The sequence below is a fragment of the Aythya marila genome (genome assembly GCF_965140915.1).
Source record: "Aythya marila genome assembly, chromosome: 3".
NCBI lineage: Eukaryota > Metazoa > Chordata > Aves > Anseriformes > Anatidae > Aythya > Aythya marila.
In genome coordinates, this window is record NC_139044.1 from 54,742,757 (window position 1) to 54,760,591 (window position 17,835).

Genomic DNA, 17,835 nt, shown 5'->3' on the forward strand with positions numbered 1-17,835 from the left:
TGCTCTGTAGTGGGGTTTTATCCAATAGAGACTTCCCTTACTGTAATGTGGTATAAAAATATATTGATCTCATGTAAGTGGAAATCTCCAGTTTCACCTTTTTAATACCCATTTAAGATTGTTAATGCTATTCATTTATAATAGTATTTGTATGGACCTTTGAAGGTATTTGTGTGGTTGTTCAGCTATTATTGAGTCACAAATATTTTACACATTCTTTAGCTTACTAAATCTCTTCAAACATCATGATCTTGGTGAGTAAATAGTAGCACATGCCATATTTTATTTTTATTTTTATCTGTTCTCTCTAAAATTGCAGCTTTTGAAAGACTTGATAACATTAAACTGAGGGGATTTAGTTTGTTTTTACCTATTGACATGAAAGGAAAGCTGAGTAGAAGCTAAAGAGCTAGACTGTGAAAAAGCACAGATTTACTTGTTTTTGTTTTTAATTGCCAGTGCTCCTATTCCCTTCCTCTTCCCTGCTTGATCCTCTCCCCCCTCCCCCAGTTTCTGTGCTGAATGTTTAAACCAGAGGTCAGTTTGGCTCCATGTGTTGTTTAAAATGCACTGCAGCTGAACTGTTAAATGAAACGATGGTATCAGCACGGACTGTATTAGGTCTGAGAGGATGGAAGGGAGCATAGATTATCAATAAATACCCAAATCAAAGTGAGCTTACTCTATAGATGTATTTTTTCATAGCGAACTAACAGTGTTTTTGAGCTCCAGTCCCCTTCTCATCACAGAGTAATGATCCCGTGTTCTCTCCTTTTCTTTCTTCTAACTCCCATAGCACAGCTTTTTCAATCCAGCATTCACTGCACATGTTCCAGTCATGAGGTTACAAAGCTGACATTGCAGTCTCAGCAGAGGTTATCTCTTTAAAATTCCCTAAAATTCCCCTTTGGCACATCCAGTTTGGCAGCTGGGTTTCTGTAGGAAACTGATGGAGCCGCCCCCTCCCCTTATGTCCTTTATAAAAATAGAAATCTATTAAACCTCTGGCCAGAAGGGCAGATGGGTAAGTACTGCCTCCAAAACAGACAGTGCTTCTTCCTCAGCTTTTGCCCCCAGTTTTATTCTCTCTCTCTCTCCAAAAAAAAAAAAAAAAAAAAAAGATTTTCGTACTTCAGAGACAGCTAAGTAGTAAAAATACCTGCTTTTAAAATTAAAATGCAGCTTGCTTCTTACGGTGTGGGACATGTGAATTCTCTGCTCTGAAGGGTATATACAGCTGCTGAGAAACATTGGCCTGTTTTTTGAAATATTTTAAATAGGTATGCAATGGCAAAATCAGGAGCTTAATTTAAACGTAGAAGCTCATTCCTGAACAGTGTTGTTGCCATAAGAGAAAGACTCGCCAAACCAAATGGGAGATTGAAGCATCAAACTACCAACATCCCACAGTGATCACTGACCTAATAATATTCAAAACCTAATCAAAACAGATATTGGCCTCTTGCATTAAAAATAAAAATTAAAAAAATCAACTTTATTTTCCTCATAAATATGTCCCTGGAATGCTTTAATTGTTTCTGCTTCCTGCAAGGCATGAGAGGAAAGAGGTGTGTGTGTGTCCCTCCCCTTGGGTGCCATCCTTGGTGAGAGCTGCAGTGACTGCTTTGCTGCATAAAATGGGTTATGTTTTATGGCTGGATGTCAGTGTCTGAGCTGAGGAGGCCCGAAAAGCCCATGTCCTCCCTGAAAGCCAAGGAGAAAGGCTTCTCTTGTAGTTTTGCTTTGGGCTTGCAGTGTTCTTTGTGACACCTGTATCACTCCTCTGGGGAGCTGGGAGCTGTTAGCTTGTGTATGCTGTGCTTTTTAGCAAAGTGGAAATGGTGGATTTGAATTCACGGGATGAGGAGAGTCCAGGAAAACCAAAACCAAGGACCCTGCAGTTAAGTAGCTGCCAAAGCCAACCCAACTGGTAGCTGCAGTGCCACTTCCCTTTTGTTGCCTCTGGGCTCATCTGGCTATGTTGAGTTGTTTCTGTGCACGAAGCCAGCAGGAGGCTGTTCATTAACTTTCCGCTATTTCAGTGTGATAGAAAGGCTTGGTAGAGGATCAGACAATTTTTGGGACCAGCCATGGGGAGCTGACAGGCTAGGAGAGGAGAGAAGACAGCAGGGCCTCTGGAGCCACAGTAAGATTGGCATTGGCATGGTGCTGTAGACCAGGTGTCTCTGTGCTTTAGCCTCTGAAGCCTTGTACAAAAGGGGAGCAGCACCCACTACATGTATCCTGCTGTCTTCCTAGAAGAGAGTCCTGCTTTTTGTGGCACCTGCTGTCAGCAGACACCTTCATTCCTCAGATCCAGGGCGCAGAGGTGGGCACTGGGCATTCCCAGGGCAGGAACCCACTCTGGGGGCAGGTGAGGAGCTCGGGGGCACTTCACACCTACCTGTTTCTTGGGCTATAGCTTAGAATGGCTCCCTCCTGAGAACATGAGCTTTTTCCAACACCACTGGAAGAGCTTAGCGCTCTGTCGGCCCTCTGAAGTACTGCAACAGCAACTGCTATTTTCACTGATGCTTGCCGTCTTTTGGAGGGCCCACCTCTGAATAGGCTCTCCTCAGCTCCTTGGTGGTCGACAAGAAATGACTACGTGCCCCTCTCGAATGATTTGCACACAGCATTGCATTTTTTCACTGTAGGTTACCATGTAGGTTTTCTTGCTTTCATTGAGGAAAGCGTTTGCTGCATGGCGTAACTCCATATTCATCCTTGAATCAGCCTGAAGCACTTTTCTTCGTATGCTGCTCTTTAATGCAATGAATTGTCTAGATTGTTATGCTTACGATTTTTCCCGTTTCTAATTTTCCCACCTCTTTCTTACTAAGATCTTGATAATGGGTTTGTCATAGGAAACAACTAAGTGATGTTGTTGTCCTCATCTTCCTCTATCTCCATGTGAATTTGCTTAAAAGCAAAAAAAAAACAAAACAAAACAACAAAAAAAAATAGAATGGTTCTAATAAACTGAACAACGAAAGAAACTACATTTTTATGACTAAACTGGGAGAAAAATTGTAGCACATCATGTGAGCACTTGCAGTGCATTTCAGTGCAAATTCAGATGAGTTAACATAGATTTCCCTTTGCCACACATGTAGAAATACATTTATGTAACAACAAAAAAATATTGACAGTCTCCTCATACAGCTTTTTTGGTAAAGGGAGTTTCGTAGCAGTAATCTGTAATGAGAAGTGAGAATGCAGAGGACTGAATATTCAGAGACTGTGGGGTGGGGGAGGAGTTAGGATTATTTTGGAAGTGAAATGAGGAAGGTGTGGGGTCCTTACTTGTATAGCACTGACATCTTCAATCACCTTTCTGAACAAGCTTAAGTCTGGGTGCCTTTTGTATTTAGCAGTATAAGACAAAGGCTACCTGGGACACCTTTATTATACGAAAGTAAGATGAACTACTCTGCTTCCTGCTTGACTGTTACTTCTGGTGAAATACACTGAACCAGACAGCTCCCACCATTCCTTACAATCTGTGTGTCTTTGAGTAAAAAGCCAAAGTTGATTTGGTTTCTTTGTTTTTAACTAAAAGATTTCCCCTTAATGCAGCTGTTTTGACAGAAGACACTCTTACAGACTACAGTTTGGAAGTATTGAATGCTCCTGATAGATCCTTTTAAGTGTTTTAAAGTGCATAATTGGGGCACTTGAGCATAAAACTACAATTATACACTTGTGTGTTAATTTTGCGTACAGATAGATATGACTTCAGTCTGGACATAAATGAGAAGGAAGCATTTTACTGAGTGTAAGAATTTGTTTTGTGAATGCTTAAAAAAAATAAAGTATATTCAGATAGTAGCCTGAAATGACCAGACTTGTTGGGGTTTTAAGCTTCCAAGAAAGGGAAGGAGCATGCATAGATACAGTGAAAATGCTCAAATGTCTCGAAAGAATAGTATTACAAAGGTTGATGAAACACAATATTTGAGTTGGGGTTAACTTAACAACAACAACAAAAAATTATTGGGGTGGCAGACTGACTGAATGAACTTGATCTTTGATTCTACATAGTTTTTAAGTGGGCTATTTTAAATTAATCAGGACAGGTCATTTTTAGTGAGTGATGTTACAACTATAAAGTGGCTTGCTTGTTTTTCTGTTCTATTTTGAGGATAATGTTACATGAATTGCACTATCAGTATTCAGATACTTATATTTAGCAGATCTTTCTAAGACTTACTTGTGGTAACCAATATGAGGAATAATTTACAATAATCATCTTAGCCTGAGTATAATAAAAATGTAATTATTTAAGGAATTATTATGTGCTATATGGTTTCAACTACGATTTCATAAGATTGATGTCTTTGATGTTTCTGTCAGGGATCTTTTGATGTTTTCCAGTGCTACGTAATAGGTCAAATTAAATAAGAGAAGTGGAATATTTCAAATATCTAAACTCTGTGAGTATAGGGAGGGGTTTGAAAATTTTCTTAAAAATACTTGCAGCAACATTTGAAGTCAGAACTGTATTATAGTTGTAATATGTAGTGTTTTGGCCGATTATGTAAGTGATCTTATTTAAGAGGCTGACATTTTTTTCCTGTTCCAAGTAGAGAAAGGGAGAGAAAAACCAGCACAGAGAAAACTTACATATTTTCTTTTTTTTAAATTGCTGATGTTTTTTTAAAGATAGTTTGGGATAGGGGCTGCTTTGTTTTTTGTTTTTTGGTAGGAATGTTAGTGTTGAAGGACTGTACCATGGAATGGGATCCGGATCTCAGGCAGTTAATGTATTATCATCCAGCACAGAGTTATGCTGGGCTGGTGGAGACGTAATCAAATTCTCTTTTCCAGTTGGTTCACCCGATCAGCCTGTTTGCCTCAGAATTCCTTGCTGTGGGGAATTTTTAGTGTCCAGATAAAAAGTATGATTTTGATCTTGCTTTAGCAGAGGAAACTAGCAGAGTTTGGACTGTACAAATGACTAAATTTGTCACAGAAATTGCTGAAACTAGATGATAGCTGTGAGAGGTTATGCCTGTTCCTTTTGCGTTGACCTTTTGTGCTGTGGACACTATTTGGGGTTTGAGATCCATAATGAGAACACAAAGAGCTGTAAATCTGCTCTCCTAGTGCATGTACATAGCAAGTTTTTTGTGATTAGAAGTGTGATATCCCTTAGAAAAATGAAGGGCTAGAACTGGCAATGATTTGCTTGCATAACACCAACCTACTGCTGTGCTGGTTCAGAGCCTGGCCCAGGAGGCAGAGCTAACCCGAACGTGGAGATCTTGTCAGAGATCAACAGAAGCTGGATGTGTCCCTTGCCTGTTAACTTCGCGCAAAGACTCTAAATTGAAGTATGTTTAGAGCAGCTTGACATTATTAAATCACAGAATCTCGGAACAGTTGGGACCGGAGGGGATCTCTGGTCAAACTGCCCTGCAGGGCCGCTCAGAGCAGGCTGCTCAGGACTGTGTCCCGGTGGCTTTTGAGTATCTCTGAGGATGGTGACTTGCAACCTTTTTGGGCAGCCTGCTCTAGTACAATAAAAAGATGTTTCCTAATGTTCAGACAGAACCTTCTGTATTTATTTGTGCCCACTTCCTCTTGTCCTGGCACTGGGCACCACTGAAACAAGCCTGGCTCTGACTTCTTTGCACCTTACCTTCAGGTTTTTTATATACATTGAGATTCCCCAGAGCCTTCTCCAGGCTGAACAGTCCCAGATTTCTCAGCTTTTCCTCACAGGAGAGATGCTCCAGTCCCTTAAATATTTTTGCAGGCCTTTGTTGGGCTCTCTGTGGTAGCTCTCTTTTGTACTGAGGAGCCCAAAAGTGGTTGGGCCTCCCCACTGATGAGCAGATGGATGACGTTCCCTGACCTGCGGGCAACACTCCTTCTAATGCAGCCTGGGAGTGCACTCACAGTTCTTGCCCCAGGGGCACATAAGTGGCTCATATTCAACTTGTTGTCCACCAGGAGCCCCAGATCCTTTTCTGCAAAGCTGCTTTCCACCTGACTGGCCTCCAGCATTTAGTGATGCCTGAGGCTATTCCTCCCCAGGTGTGGGGTTTTACACTTCCTTGTTGAACTTTGTCAGCCTGTCAACCGTGTTTCTTGGGCCCCTCTTCACCTCCACAGTCAAATGGGACTCCTCCAAGCAGTTTCTTCAGAGAACAAAGTCAGCTCTCCTGAAGTCCAGGACTGTGATCTTACTTTTTTTTAGCACTCCTCCATCTTCTCAGGATCCTAAACTCCACTGTCTCATGGCCATTGTAAGGCAGCCTTCAACCTTCACGTCACCAACAAGCCCCTCCTTGTTTGTGAGGACGAGGTCTAGCCAAGCACCTCTCCTTGTTGTCTGGACGTTGCCATTGATGCTGTACAGGAACTGCATGGATTGCTTATGCCCTGCTGTGCTGTCCCTCCAGCAGATGCTGGGGTTTTTGAAGCTCTCCATGAGGACTGGGGCTTCTGAACATGGGTCTGCTTCTAGCTGTGTGTCTTCCTGGCCAGGTGGCCTACAGCAGATGTCCACCCCTTGTTGCCCATACTGGTCTGATCATCAGTCTTTACTCCTCGTGATCTGTCCCCAGGTAGAGCTCAATACATTCTAGCTGTTCTTCCATGTAGAGGACCACTCCTTTTCCTCATCTTCTGAGCCTGTTGTTCCTTAAAAGCTTGTATCCCTCCCTTGCAGCACTCCAGCTGCAGGAGCCATACCCCCGTGTCTCCATGATCCCAACAGGATCGTGGCTCTGCAGCTGCACCCAGATCTCCTACTCATCGTGTTTATTCCACATGCTGTATGCTTTCGTGTGCAGGCACTTGAGAGAAGCACCCCAGCATGCTAATTTCCCACAAAGGGTCTGTCATTTTTTTTCCTTTGTGTTCACCATATTTCTCAAGGGCCTTGGAGCCCCAGGAGGGTGGAAGAGTGGCACCTGCAGTTCTGTAACATCAAAAGTGAGGCGCTAGAACACATAAGCAAACACATCCATCACTGCAGGTGTAATCAAGTGGACAGTGGTGGGGTGGGGGTGTGGAAAGAGCAATAAATAAGAAAGTAGAAGATAAACAGCCATAAGAGAGAGAAGAGAGTGCATGCATTGTGAAGGTCTCTGGAACTCCATAGTCTAGTGAAACTCAGGAAGTTTGGGTAGAAAGAGAAGAAGGGTGTGGGCTGCTAAGGATTACACAGCACCATTCCCTGTAGAAAATATTTTATATTATTCTCTTGCTGTTTTTAAGAGGTATAGTGAAGGGCTCTGTAAATGATCCCAGGTGATTTAGCTCTGAAAGCCATTGAACTTAGATATAGTAAGGACAGTATTCATCAAGATTGATATCTTCAGAAAAGCGTATGAATGAATTAGAAAGCAGTCACCTTCCCTCTTGAAAGAGACTGGAAGAAAGGAAGAAAACTCAAGGATGTGCAAGATACTGGGTAAGCAATGGTAAACAGGGTGTGTGTGCATTTTTCCTTTTCCCGCTACTGCAATTAAATAATAATCTTTGCATTTCTTCCAGCTACCAAGATCGTATGCCAGAAGAAATGTAGAGTGAAAGGGATTTTTGAGTCTCCGGTACTAAAGCGTTGCGAGTCTTTCTGTGTATAAATACATAAAAATGGAGCATTACTCATGCAGTTAGATTACCTGCTATTCAGACTCAACCCATACCTCTCATTTGTGTTCCTTGCTTTAGAAGGTTTGAATGGCACCGCAAAGCTTGTCTGAAGAAAAATGTTTGCGTGTGTATTTTTTAACCAATTTCTTTAACCATCATATGAGAAATAGAGGTCAGAACTGTTGCCACTCTGTTTCCTGGAGAATAAATGGTAGATAAAAGATTTGGGGACCTAAGATTGTTGTATAGTCTATTTGTAGATGCACAATAAGTTCTCTGTAATAAATTATTTTTAAATGATTAAAAGTCAGGTTAAATGCAATCTTTTGCATTTTTCTTTGGTTAATGGCTGTTGTTTCATAGGTAGGTTTCATGTTATTAATGCTGTGAGTGGTGAGACATCTTGTATGCTTTTTAATGAAGCACCAACCATTGGGGACACCATAGGAATCAGGAAGAGCTGGCATTGTTTGTGGCAGTTGTGATGTGCTTTTTTTATATTGGTTGGAAAAATGAAAATCAAGTACTTAAGCAGATAACATGATCCCTTTTAATTGTTTTGATTGTTTAAAAAAAAAAGGAAAAAGAGGAAGGCAGAGGATAAGAATAGATATGTGACTCATTTAAGTGTGTGTGTATATATAGGCACTATGATTTCTCTCTATTTTTAATACAATATATCAAAATAGCTCTTCTGAAAAAAAACTGCAAAGTTTCAATATTCTTCATAGTATTGGTCTGAGGGGATGAATATGACAGTATGGAATTCTGTTATTAGAAATTATCTTATTTTCATCCCTTCCTTTACAAAAAGGACCGAATGTTGCGTTAGTACAAACTGTAATGCAATGTACAAATCAGCAATATCAGGCTCTTGTGTGGGAAAAATTTCTTCCTATTGTTTTAGACTCAGCTGTTTACCTCTCCCTTGAAACTAATTTTAGCTCATCTAAAACATGCAAATTTTTTTTTATTTTTGTTTGTTTGCTGCTTTTAGGGGAAGGTGGGAGTAGGAGGTGGTTGTGATATTGGCATAGATTTAGCATTTACAGCAGAGGTAGTTTTCATCAATTTCTGACAAGGGAATCAAAGTGTTCTTTTTTGGAAGGAGAGATATTGCTTTTCCTTATAAATGATTGACTATTTTGTGGTGGTAGTCTTTATTTATTTGGCTCTTATCATGAAGAATAGCAAACTTATTCAAAATCTCAGTACATCAAAAATATGTCAATACATAAAACATAAGTACTATTCCATACTACAGTCTATGCAAAAAACTATGTTAATAAGATGTGAAGGCTGCATAGCTAAGAAGTCAGAAAACATAAATGATAAGATTCTAGCAGCCACATTAACTGAGCCACATTTCACATCCTCTATATTTTATGAAATGCCTTTGACAACATAAATCAGAAATAGAAGGTGCTATATATGTGCAACATGGCTCAGTTAATGTTACTTTTGGAACCTTAACATCTATATTTTCTGACTGGAGAGTTTTTTAATCATGTAATCTTAGTAGTTTTTTACATTCTATTTTTTTATAGTTTCTCTTTTTTTGAAAGAGAGGAAAATTGCCTGTACTAATAATGGGTTAGCTCGTGTTGCTTTGATTTAAGCTACAGTAAAAGGCAGTATATAGAGAGCACCTCGTGACAGGTACGTATTTGATGCCATATACATTGCTCTGACAGGTAGTGTAATCATGCCGTTGCGCACCCTTTGAGGAAAAGGGGTCTGTAGACACGTGTTTGAAGTCCTGTCCTTTCTGTCCTGCACATTACAGTAGTACAGGCGATGACTGCATTGCAGACTGCAGCGTATTGTGAAGATACTTGAGCTACCTTTTTAAATGAACTGGCTTGTGTACAAGAAGCATCCTGTCTACAAGAGCGTGGATCTACGTGTGACCTAGTTCACCCTTCTACAGAGCAAGGCAAATTAGCCTAGCATGGCTTTTGGTGTAGGCTTCTTCCAGTAACTGAGCTAGTTTGCAGATCGGTGTGCTGCACTGCAGTCTTCAACATAGACGTACATTTAATGACTCTGCAAAATCTGCTCCCGTGCACGTTCTGGAATCAGGACTGTTGTGCTGCGGCATAGAAACATGCCTCCTACCCCTTTGCTTTGTGGCCCTGGGTCAGGGTAGGCCAACATTAAGCCCAATGTTAATATTTTAAAGGCTCTTAATAAGATTTTGAAGTTCACACTTCACTGTAAAGGCAAGCAGTCTAGGAAAGACAGTAACATAAGAGAACGTTGTGACCAGTGTATTCTCAAAAGGTCAAAGATGTAAGCGATAAGTAGTAATAGAATTTATAGAATGTATGAATAAGATGCCTTAGCACTGGGATTTCTGATTTACTTCTGATTAATAGTCTTGGCATTAACACAGAGCTTTTACTCGATTTCCTTTCAGATTTTTTTTGCCATTTGTGAGAAGGATTTGTAGCCTTCGTTAGGACTATATGTGCGCAAGCACACTGGGGTTCGACATAGTTATTATACCATGGTCCCCTTTCTGAAATCACTATAACAGTCTCTATTGCCACTGAATGTATGCTGAAGGATTTTCTTGTGCTGCAAGCATGCTACGCTTTCTCTTACTGTACTGCAGTTAAACATACTGCTGAAGACACGTGCTTACCTGAACTTGAAGGTTCTAGATACAAGCTGATTTTTTTTTTTTTAAGTGAAAGAGAGTGATAACTTGCCCATAAAATTTTCTAATCAAATGTATGGAGAAATGCATGATTTGAATGTGTGGGGAAAATACTTTTGTTTTGGTGGAAATCTGGCTTTGGAAGTGTAAGATTGAAGGAGTAAATATTTCACATAAAACTGGTGATTTTCTGAAGGTTTGATGGGAACTGAGTGACAACTTTCTTTACAGTTAATACTGAAGTCACCCCTGTAAAATTAAAATAACTAGGATTAAATTTGGATGTAGCATTTGCTGACTGCAAGAATGTACTGTTTTAACTCCTCGAGTGAATTACCAGGTGTTTTTTTCCCTGCGGGGAATTCCAATCGCTATACATTTTGTATTTTAATTTCTACGTAATTACAGTGTTATAGTTGCTAGGAAAGTGGAATGTTACTGATGATTACTTTTCTGAAAACAGTACTTATTTCACAATGTTTGGATCTATTTCCCTGTTTCTCAGCAAAGTAGGTCATTGCATCAAGTAGTGTCACCCTTCCCTCTGACTGTCAGCCCTGCCATTGGAGTTATCTTTCTGGAAATGTGGCTTAATGCTAATCAGGCCAAACACACCACTTTTGGGGATTTTTATATTATGACAGTATGGTTCAAACTTCTGAACTGTGCTGTTGCCTGCTAGTGAAGTTATGCAGGGTCTGTCCACATTTTTGGGCACCGAATAGACTGCATGCAGAAGCAATGGCCAGCCAGTGTTGCCAGGACCCTTTCCTTGCTGTGAGCATCTCTTGGTGACTGAGATGTTCAGGTAGGTCCCCAGGTGTCTTGGCAGAGCTTTTTGTGTTAGGGGACATGTAAAGTTTCTTCCATTATTGACTGGATCTACCCATTAGGATGATTAAAGAGTGTAGTAGCTGTGTATTGCTGTTATTATTAGTGCAACAGAATTAGTGTGATAGCACAGGTACATTTTAATTTTTTTAAATTATTATAATGACTGTAATGCTGTCTAATCATCCTTCACCTTTGACATCAGTTATGGATTATGCATGCAAAAAATTGCTTAAAACTTCCATTACTATCAAGGTATTACCTGGACAAAGAATGTCTGCCACAAGACCCCTTGTTCAAGCAAGAATTAAAGATAATGGGCTAAGTTATGGGTTTAATTGGATTTCTCCCACCTCTTCATTCTGGCTGCCAATTTTGTTCCTCTTTTATTCTCCTCCTTTTCTTTCTTTGCAGTCAGAGTGGCTTAATCACTGATGGTCAGTCATACTTCTCCCCAAATAATGCTGCTGGTACTGTGCAAGTCAGATAGGAGGCGAAGCAATTATTACAGTTTCTGTGCTTGCCTAGAAATAGATTGAAACTGGGATCTGTTCTTGCTGTAATGTCCCAAGAACGTATGTGTTACCACAGGCATGCTGAAGTTTCCCAAAGGCTGATCACCTGTGTTGTGTAGGCCACAAGGAGCGTGGGTGGAAGGGAGAAAGGGAGGGAACAATTACCTTAAGAAGAGAGATGATGCTTGGGTCATTCACTCCAGGCATTGTAAGTAATTGGCTTCAGATTTGTTTTGTTCTGGGGAGATTTTAATTAAGCTTTTTTTATATGCTGTTTAATAAACATTTGTCCATAAGCGGTATCTTGTGATCCACATCAGTAAAGCAGGAGGATTAATTTGCATGTTGTTGTTTGTTATTTATTTAAATAGCCACAGAAATTATACTGAGCCTTCTACTAAGGCAGCTGTGATGGGTCGCTGCACTGTATGTACGACATCTAAAAGTACATGTACTGTCAGGATTATTTTTTTTTTTTTGGGGGGGGGGGCACGTGAGGAGGTCTTGTTTGTGCTTTTTTCTTTTATTCCCCTTGAAACAGCTTGGGCTGGGAGAACATGGAGGAAAATTTTGATGTAAATAACTGATACATAAGGTCAGAAGAGCCCAGTACCCTCTTTCACACCACTGTCTGGAAGCAGGGATAGCTTTTAAGGGCTTGGAGCAATCTCCCAGCTTCTGGCAATAAAGGTGTTATTGCCTCTTCGGGTTACTTAATTTGGTACCGAGGTATCTTGCAGGCCAAAGCTCCCTTGCCTTCTCAAGGGAGACAAAGAAGTATTGCAAAGAGACAATCAGAACACAGGGATGGCCACGCTGGGTCAGATGAAGGTTTCATGTAGCCCCGTATCCCATCTCCAGCAGCAGCTCTAATTGGATGCCTAGAGAAGAGTCAGAGCAAAGCAAGCATGTGATACTTCCCCCAGTGCTCTTCAAGCCTCCAGCTGTTTTCAGCTCAGAGACTTTCTGAGCCAGATGTGGCTCTGTATATTTGGTAACCCTCAGAGGATGTATCTTCTCTGAAATTGTCCGGTCTCTGCTTGAGCCCACGTGAACTTTCAGTTTTCAAAACACTCTCTGGCAAGGAGTTTCAGACGCCTGCTACCTCTGACTGGAGACCCTGCCTGTGAGGTTTACTTCTACCAGCTTCATTTAATGCCTTCTGCTTGTTGTGTTGGGCAGGGTGGTTGTTAGCTTTCTATCATATTCTCATTTCTCAGTGTCTTTTTCAGACTTGAAGGGCTCTAGCTTGCTCTGCTCCTTGCATGGACACTGTGCTATACCTTTGATTCCTGTAGCATTTCTCGGAACCTTTGTGTTTGACCCTTCCTAATAAATTGAAGAAGTCAGGAGGGATTTTTCCCTTGCAAAAGCTATGTTGATGTTTCGTAATTCTCATCTTCATTCTTGCTTGTACTCATTTATCCTGTACAGCCATCAATCCTTTACAGTCTTAAATTCCTCAAATCTCTCTTTAAAAAAAAAAAATAAATAAAATATTTGAGTTCTCGCATACCAATGCAGCTCTGAGTTAGAGGTTACATACCATCATTCATAATTCAGCTATTTCATTCTTGAATTCATTTAGACCTCTGGGATGTATCGTCATGAGCATTTCATACTGTTCATTTGTCAGTTTGTTCCATGAATAGCTCCATCATATTCAGGCACATTCTTTGAGTCCCTCACAAAAAAGGACTCCAGCATGGGAACCTCCCAAGATTTTTCCACAGTGCACACTAGTGAAGAAAAAAAAAATCATTAAGCTTCTCTGTGATGTCCTCATTTTCTCTGAATCTCCTTTGATACCTTGATCATTACTTGGCACTTCAGACTTTCTGGCAGACCTCCTGCTCCTGATGTGTTTGAAGAAATGATTCATTACTCACTTGATTCGCTTTCCTAGCTGTTTCTCCAGTTCCTTCTGGCCTGCCTTATTACATGTGAAGTGCCAGAGTTTACATTCTTTTTTGTTTTCTGCATTTGGACTTGGTGTGTTGGCTTATTGAAGGATGCCTTTTTGCTTCTGGAAACCTGCTATGAGCCATGCTGATGTCCCTTTGCTCTTCTCAAGTCTTTCTTAAGAGGTGGCGAATATCAGTTCTGCGCTTTCCACGTGGTGGTTGTTAACCAGCTTTGATGCTGCCACTCAGGTTTTATTTATCCCAGCTGGCTGTTGGAGCTTCCTGAGTTGGGTTCCACTTGCTCAGTCTACATGCAAGCAGTTGCAGTCTCCCACTGCCACTTGATGCCCTGCCTTCGCTGATCTCTCGTGGTGTGCTGCTGTCAGTGTCACCACAGTCTGGCCAACCCTGGTGGCCCCAGCACTCACTCTTGGTTTTCGGAACAAACTCCAGGTTTTTGGAATTCTACTGCTCTGTGAGGGGGAGTTCTGTTTTAATTTATCTCTAAACTCTGTAATATATACTACTACGATCTCACCAGCTGTCTTCCCTATGTATTTGTGTCCTGACATGATGCAGAATAGTGTCCTGCGAATCGCCTCCATTAACCAGCTTTCTCATGGGACTACGGTTAGTGCTTCTGTTTGTGGCTTGATGCCCCCGTCATCCAGTTTCTCTTCTACTCTCACTCTTGTGTAGAAGGCAATGTTGGGTTTACTACTTGTTACCCTGTTTAGTCTGCAATCTGTCTGTCTGTGTGCCTGTCTTCATTCTTTGATTCTTCTGACCAGCTTTACTTGATAACCCAGTACCTCCATGTTGTCATTTGCAATACCAGTGTCAGGCTTTTGAACCGTGTGTTTCTAAACCCTTCTCTTCAGCTTAGAAGTCCGCTTTCTTGATTCTTAGGTATCAGCAGTCTGAATCCTACGTTGAGGTGAGCTCTGTACTCCTATACAAGTATCTTTATTCCAGAAGTGCTCCAGTTCCTTCTGCTTTCTTGACTTACTGCTTTGCCATCATCATGTCAACCAGGCATCGAGATTCTTTCACCCTCTTCCCAGTAGCCCATATTTAGCTGTCAGCATCTCTTTCCTTTTCTTCCCAATGCTACTTGGGCCCAGATGGACTGCAGCACAGGTTTCTCCTCAGCATTTCCTAGGAACCAGTCCAGGCTCTGTGGCCTTTGCAGCTGACAAGGAAATCACCTTATGGTCCTCTGTCAGGTCCCAGACTCCAGCTGTCTGTTTGCTTGGTGAAACTCTTTTCAGTTTGCATTCTGACTGGCTCCTTATACATCAGCAGAGGAAGAGGGTGTTTGTCAAAAACAGTACGTGTGGTCATACAAAAATGCCAGTGATGGAGGAAATTGAGAAACTGATGTGCAAGCAAGGAGAGGAAGCGTTGACATGAGGAGTTCGCAAGAACTAGGACTACCAGCTCCTGGCAGAAGTAGTAGTAACAGATCAAGGTGTGATGGTTTAAAAACAAAACAACAGCAACAAAAAAAGAAAAACCCCAAACACCTAAACATATGTTGAAATTTAACTTTATATTGTGATTATTGCCTTGTAAATATTACTGTATTGTTGAGTGAATACCATAAGCTAACTTTAGGTAAAACAGGTATGTGTTTGTATGTTGAGTAAACAGATTTATCAGAGTATCAGAGTCTTGGTGAGAACAAGTTCGAGATCAAAGCCTCTCAGATGCACTCAGATATCCAAGACACTTGCTTAGGGCAGAGATGTGCAGGACCAATGGGAGATCTATTGCCCATGGGGGGGAAATCCTACATTGCATGTCGTTCACCTGAAACGCTATAAATACCAATGTTGGGGGAGAAAACAAGTATCTAGAATAGGGGCAGATAATACAGATACAATTTCAGGAGCTTACTGAAAGTCTGTTGTTTTTTTTAAATATCTCATGAAAATGTCAATGTCTATTGATACAAGGCTTAATGCCTAAACTGTAACAGAAAACTTGATCTGATAAATTGTAATGAGCTTGATCATGGTTATAATTTAAATTCTAAGTGTGCAGGGAAGATTTCTTAGTGTATGATACATGTGCTGATTTGTCTGTTAACAGGAGTTTTTAACAGTTTATTTTGTTATTTATTTTATTTGCGTTATGCTCTTTTTTTTTTTTTTTCTTAAGATTTACCTTTGCGGGGGCAGGAGAAAGAGATGGAAAGAGAGAGGAAAGACAAAAACCTACCAAACTTCAACCTTTACACACACACACACACACACAAAATTAAACACATGTATGCACAAAAGCTAAAAATGTGAGGGTTTTGTGCAAAAAAAAATAATCACCAAAAGCCAGTATTTTATTGCTCCAGAAAAATGGCATTTCCGTCAATGTCTATTTTAGAGTTGTGCTATCCAGCGCTGCTTTTGGGTCAATGTACCAAAATGATTCCTCTGTAGATTTGGCTCAGCGGTGTGCCTATGGAGTGCAAACTTTAAAATGACTGCCTCTGTATTTTAAGACTGGACATTTTGGGATGGTGATGTTCAGAAGGATACCGTTTTCCTTAGAAATCCTTCCTGAAAAGGGAACCTGTATAGAGAGCACTCCGGCTTGCTCCTCTTGCTCAGGTGAGAGGATCTAAGGGCTTGCAATAACTCTCAGGTACAAGAGCAGGGATGGGTGGGTCGGGGCTGCAGCTGAGGATATCACACCTAGCCTGGTTAAAGTACAGCTGTAACTGAGCTCGGTCGGCTTCATGTCTCCTGTATCTCGACTCATGTATTTGCTCTGCTTGGCTCTTCCAACAGATACCGCCCCAGTATGGTCAGCAAGGCGTGAGCGGCTACTGCCAGCAGGGCCAGCAACCGTACTACAACCAGCAGCCGCAGCACCTGCCGCCCCAGGCGCAGTATCTGTCGCAGGCCCAGCAGAGGTACCAGGCCCAGCAGGTAAGCGCCGTCCCGGAGTGCAAAATGCTTTCTGCAAGGCAAACAAAACCCGCCTGACCTCTTTTCCAGATAACACTGGTATAAACAAAATCAAACTCATGCGGAGTCAGACAACATCCTTCTGAGAGGTCTTTGGGCATATACATACTAATACATGCACGCACACTTTCAGGATTTATTCTGTATCAGTTTTTTCTTTAATAAGGCCAGCATTTATACCCCAGCAACTATTCATTCTGCATTTAAAAACAACCAAGTTGCTTGATCAGATGTCAGTGGAGGCTGAAGGTTTTCCTTGTTTTTCACGTTTTCCCCTCACAAGGCAGATGCTGAGAGCTCTAATATGGTCACTGTTTTGTTCTTTGTGTTGTTTCATTTTTGAGGATAGATGAGTTCAAGGCATTTTGCAGCTGCTTTGCCAGGGGAGCTGCTTAGGAGCTATTTTTATAATTGATATCACAGCTATTAATTTGAATGTTTTCAGTTTGCCCATCCAGGTAGTAAATCTGCATAATTCAGTACCACTGCCATTCTTGAATTATGCTTTCTGTGTTAGCTGTTAAAATTCATTTTAAATGATTCTATTTTTAACTAAGATCAGAACTGGTAGTATATGGGTCTGCTTCCTGGAGCCTGAGAAACACTCAGATTGTAGATACCGAACAAAATGGATGTCCATGGCTGATACAACTGTAACGTGTAGGCTAAGGTCTGTCTGCAGCCTCAGCTCTGTTAATCATGGAGAGCTGATCTGGAAATGGAAGGATGAAGCTAAAGCATGCTCACCATCCTGGGAAATCTAACAAAAGTAAGTTGCTCAAGACTGGGTATTAGTGAAAGCATCAGCACTTGCTGCGGATCACTGGGGAATTCTGTCAGGCATGGCTGATTAACATTTTGTGATAATGCTGGTGCAAAGAAGAAATCTCAGCTTGAAATAAAAATAGTGTACAAAATAAACTTAACAAAAGATGCCATGAGGTAGGAATGATACAGGAAGTTCCCCTCCTTTGATTTTAAAATAAAGCTATGATAATTTCACTGTGTAATTACATGTTAATTTTTCTTCATCTACATTTTAAAATTCCATTGAGAATTAACTTTTTTTCATTAAAATGCTGGATCGTTTATGAAATAGAATTCTTAATTGTGTCTGTGATATCCTTTAAATGTCATACCTTTCCATCTTTTGGATTATACGTAACTCACTTTAAATATTGCAGTTGTCTTTAAATTTAATTTTATTCCTTTTTACTTCAGCATTGAATACTTAAATTCTTTATAACTTGAAAATACTGTTCATGAGTGTCTTGGTAAAGTCTTAGCTGATAAAGTCCTAGTAATACAGCCAGTGAGTGAGAAGAATCACTGTTTACACATCACAG

The 17,835-nt window shown here is 40.8% G+C and overlaps 1 protein-coding gene across 5 annotated transcripts in view; it reads left to right on the forward strand.

Annotated features, from left to right (window-relative positions):
- Positions 1-17,835, forward strand: part of ARID1B (AT-rich interaction domain 1B) — a 321,991-nt gene that overhangs the window by 64,609 nt on the left and 239,547 nt on the right. For all 5 annotated transcript variants that reach the window (XM_082757126.1, XM_082757129.1, XM_082757128.1 and 2 more), the window contains exon 3: positions 16,310-16,450. In XM_082757126.1, coding sequence (XP_082613252.1) covers positions 16,310-16,450 — 141 coding nt within the window. The remainder of the gene's footprint in view (positions 1-16,309; positions 16,451-17,835) is intronic.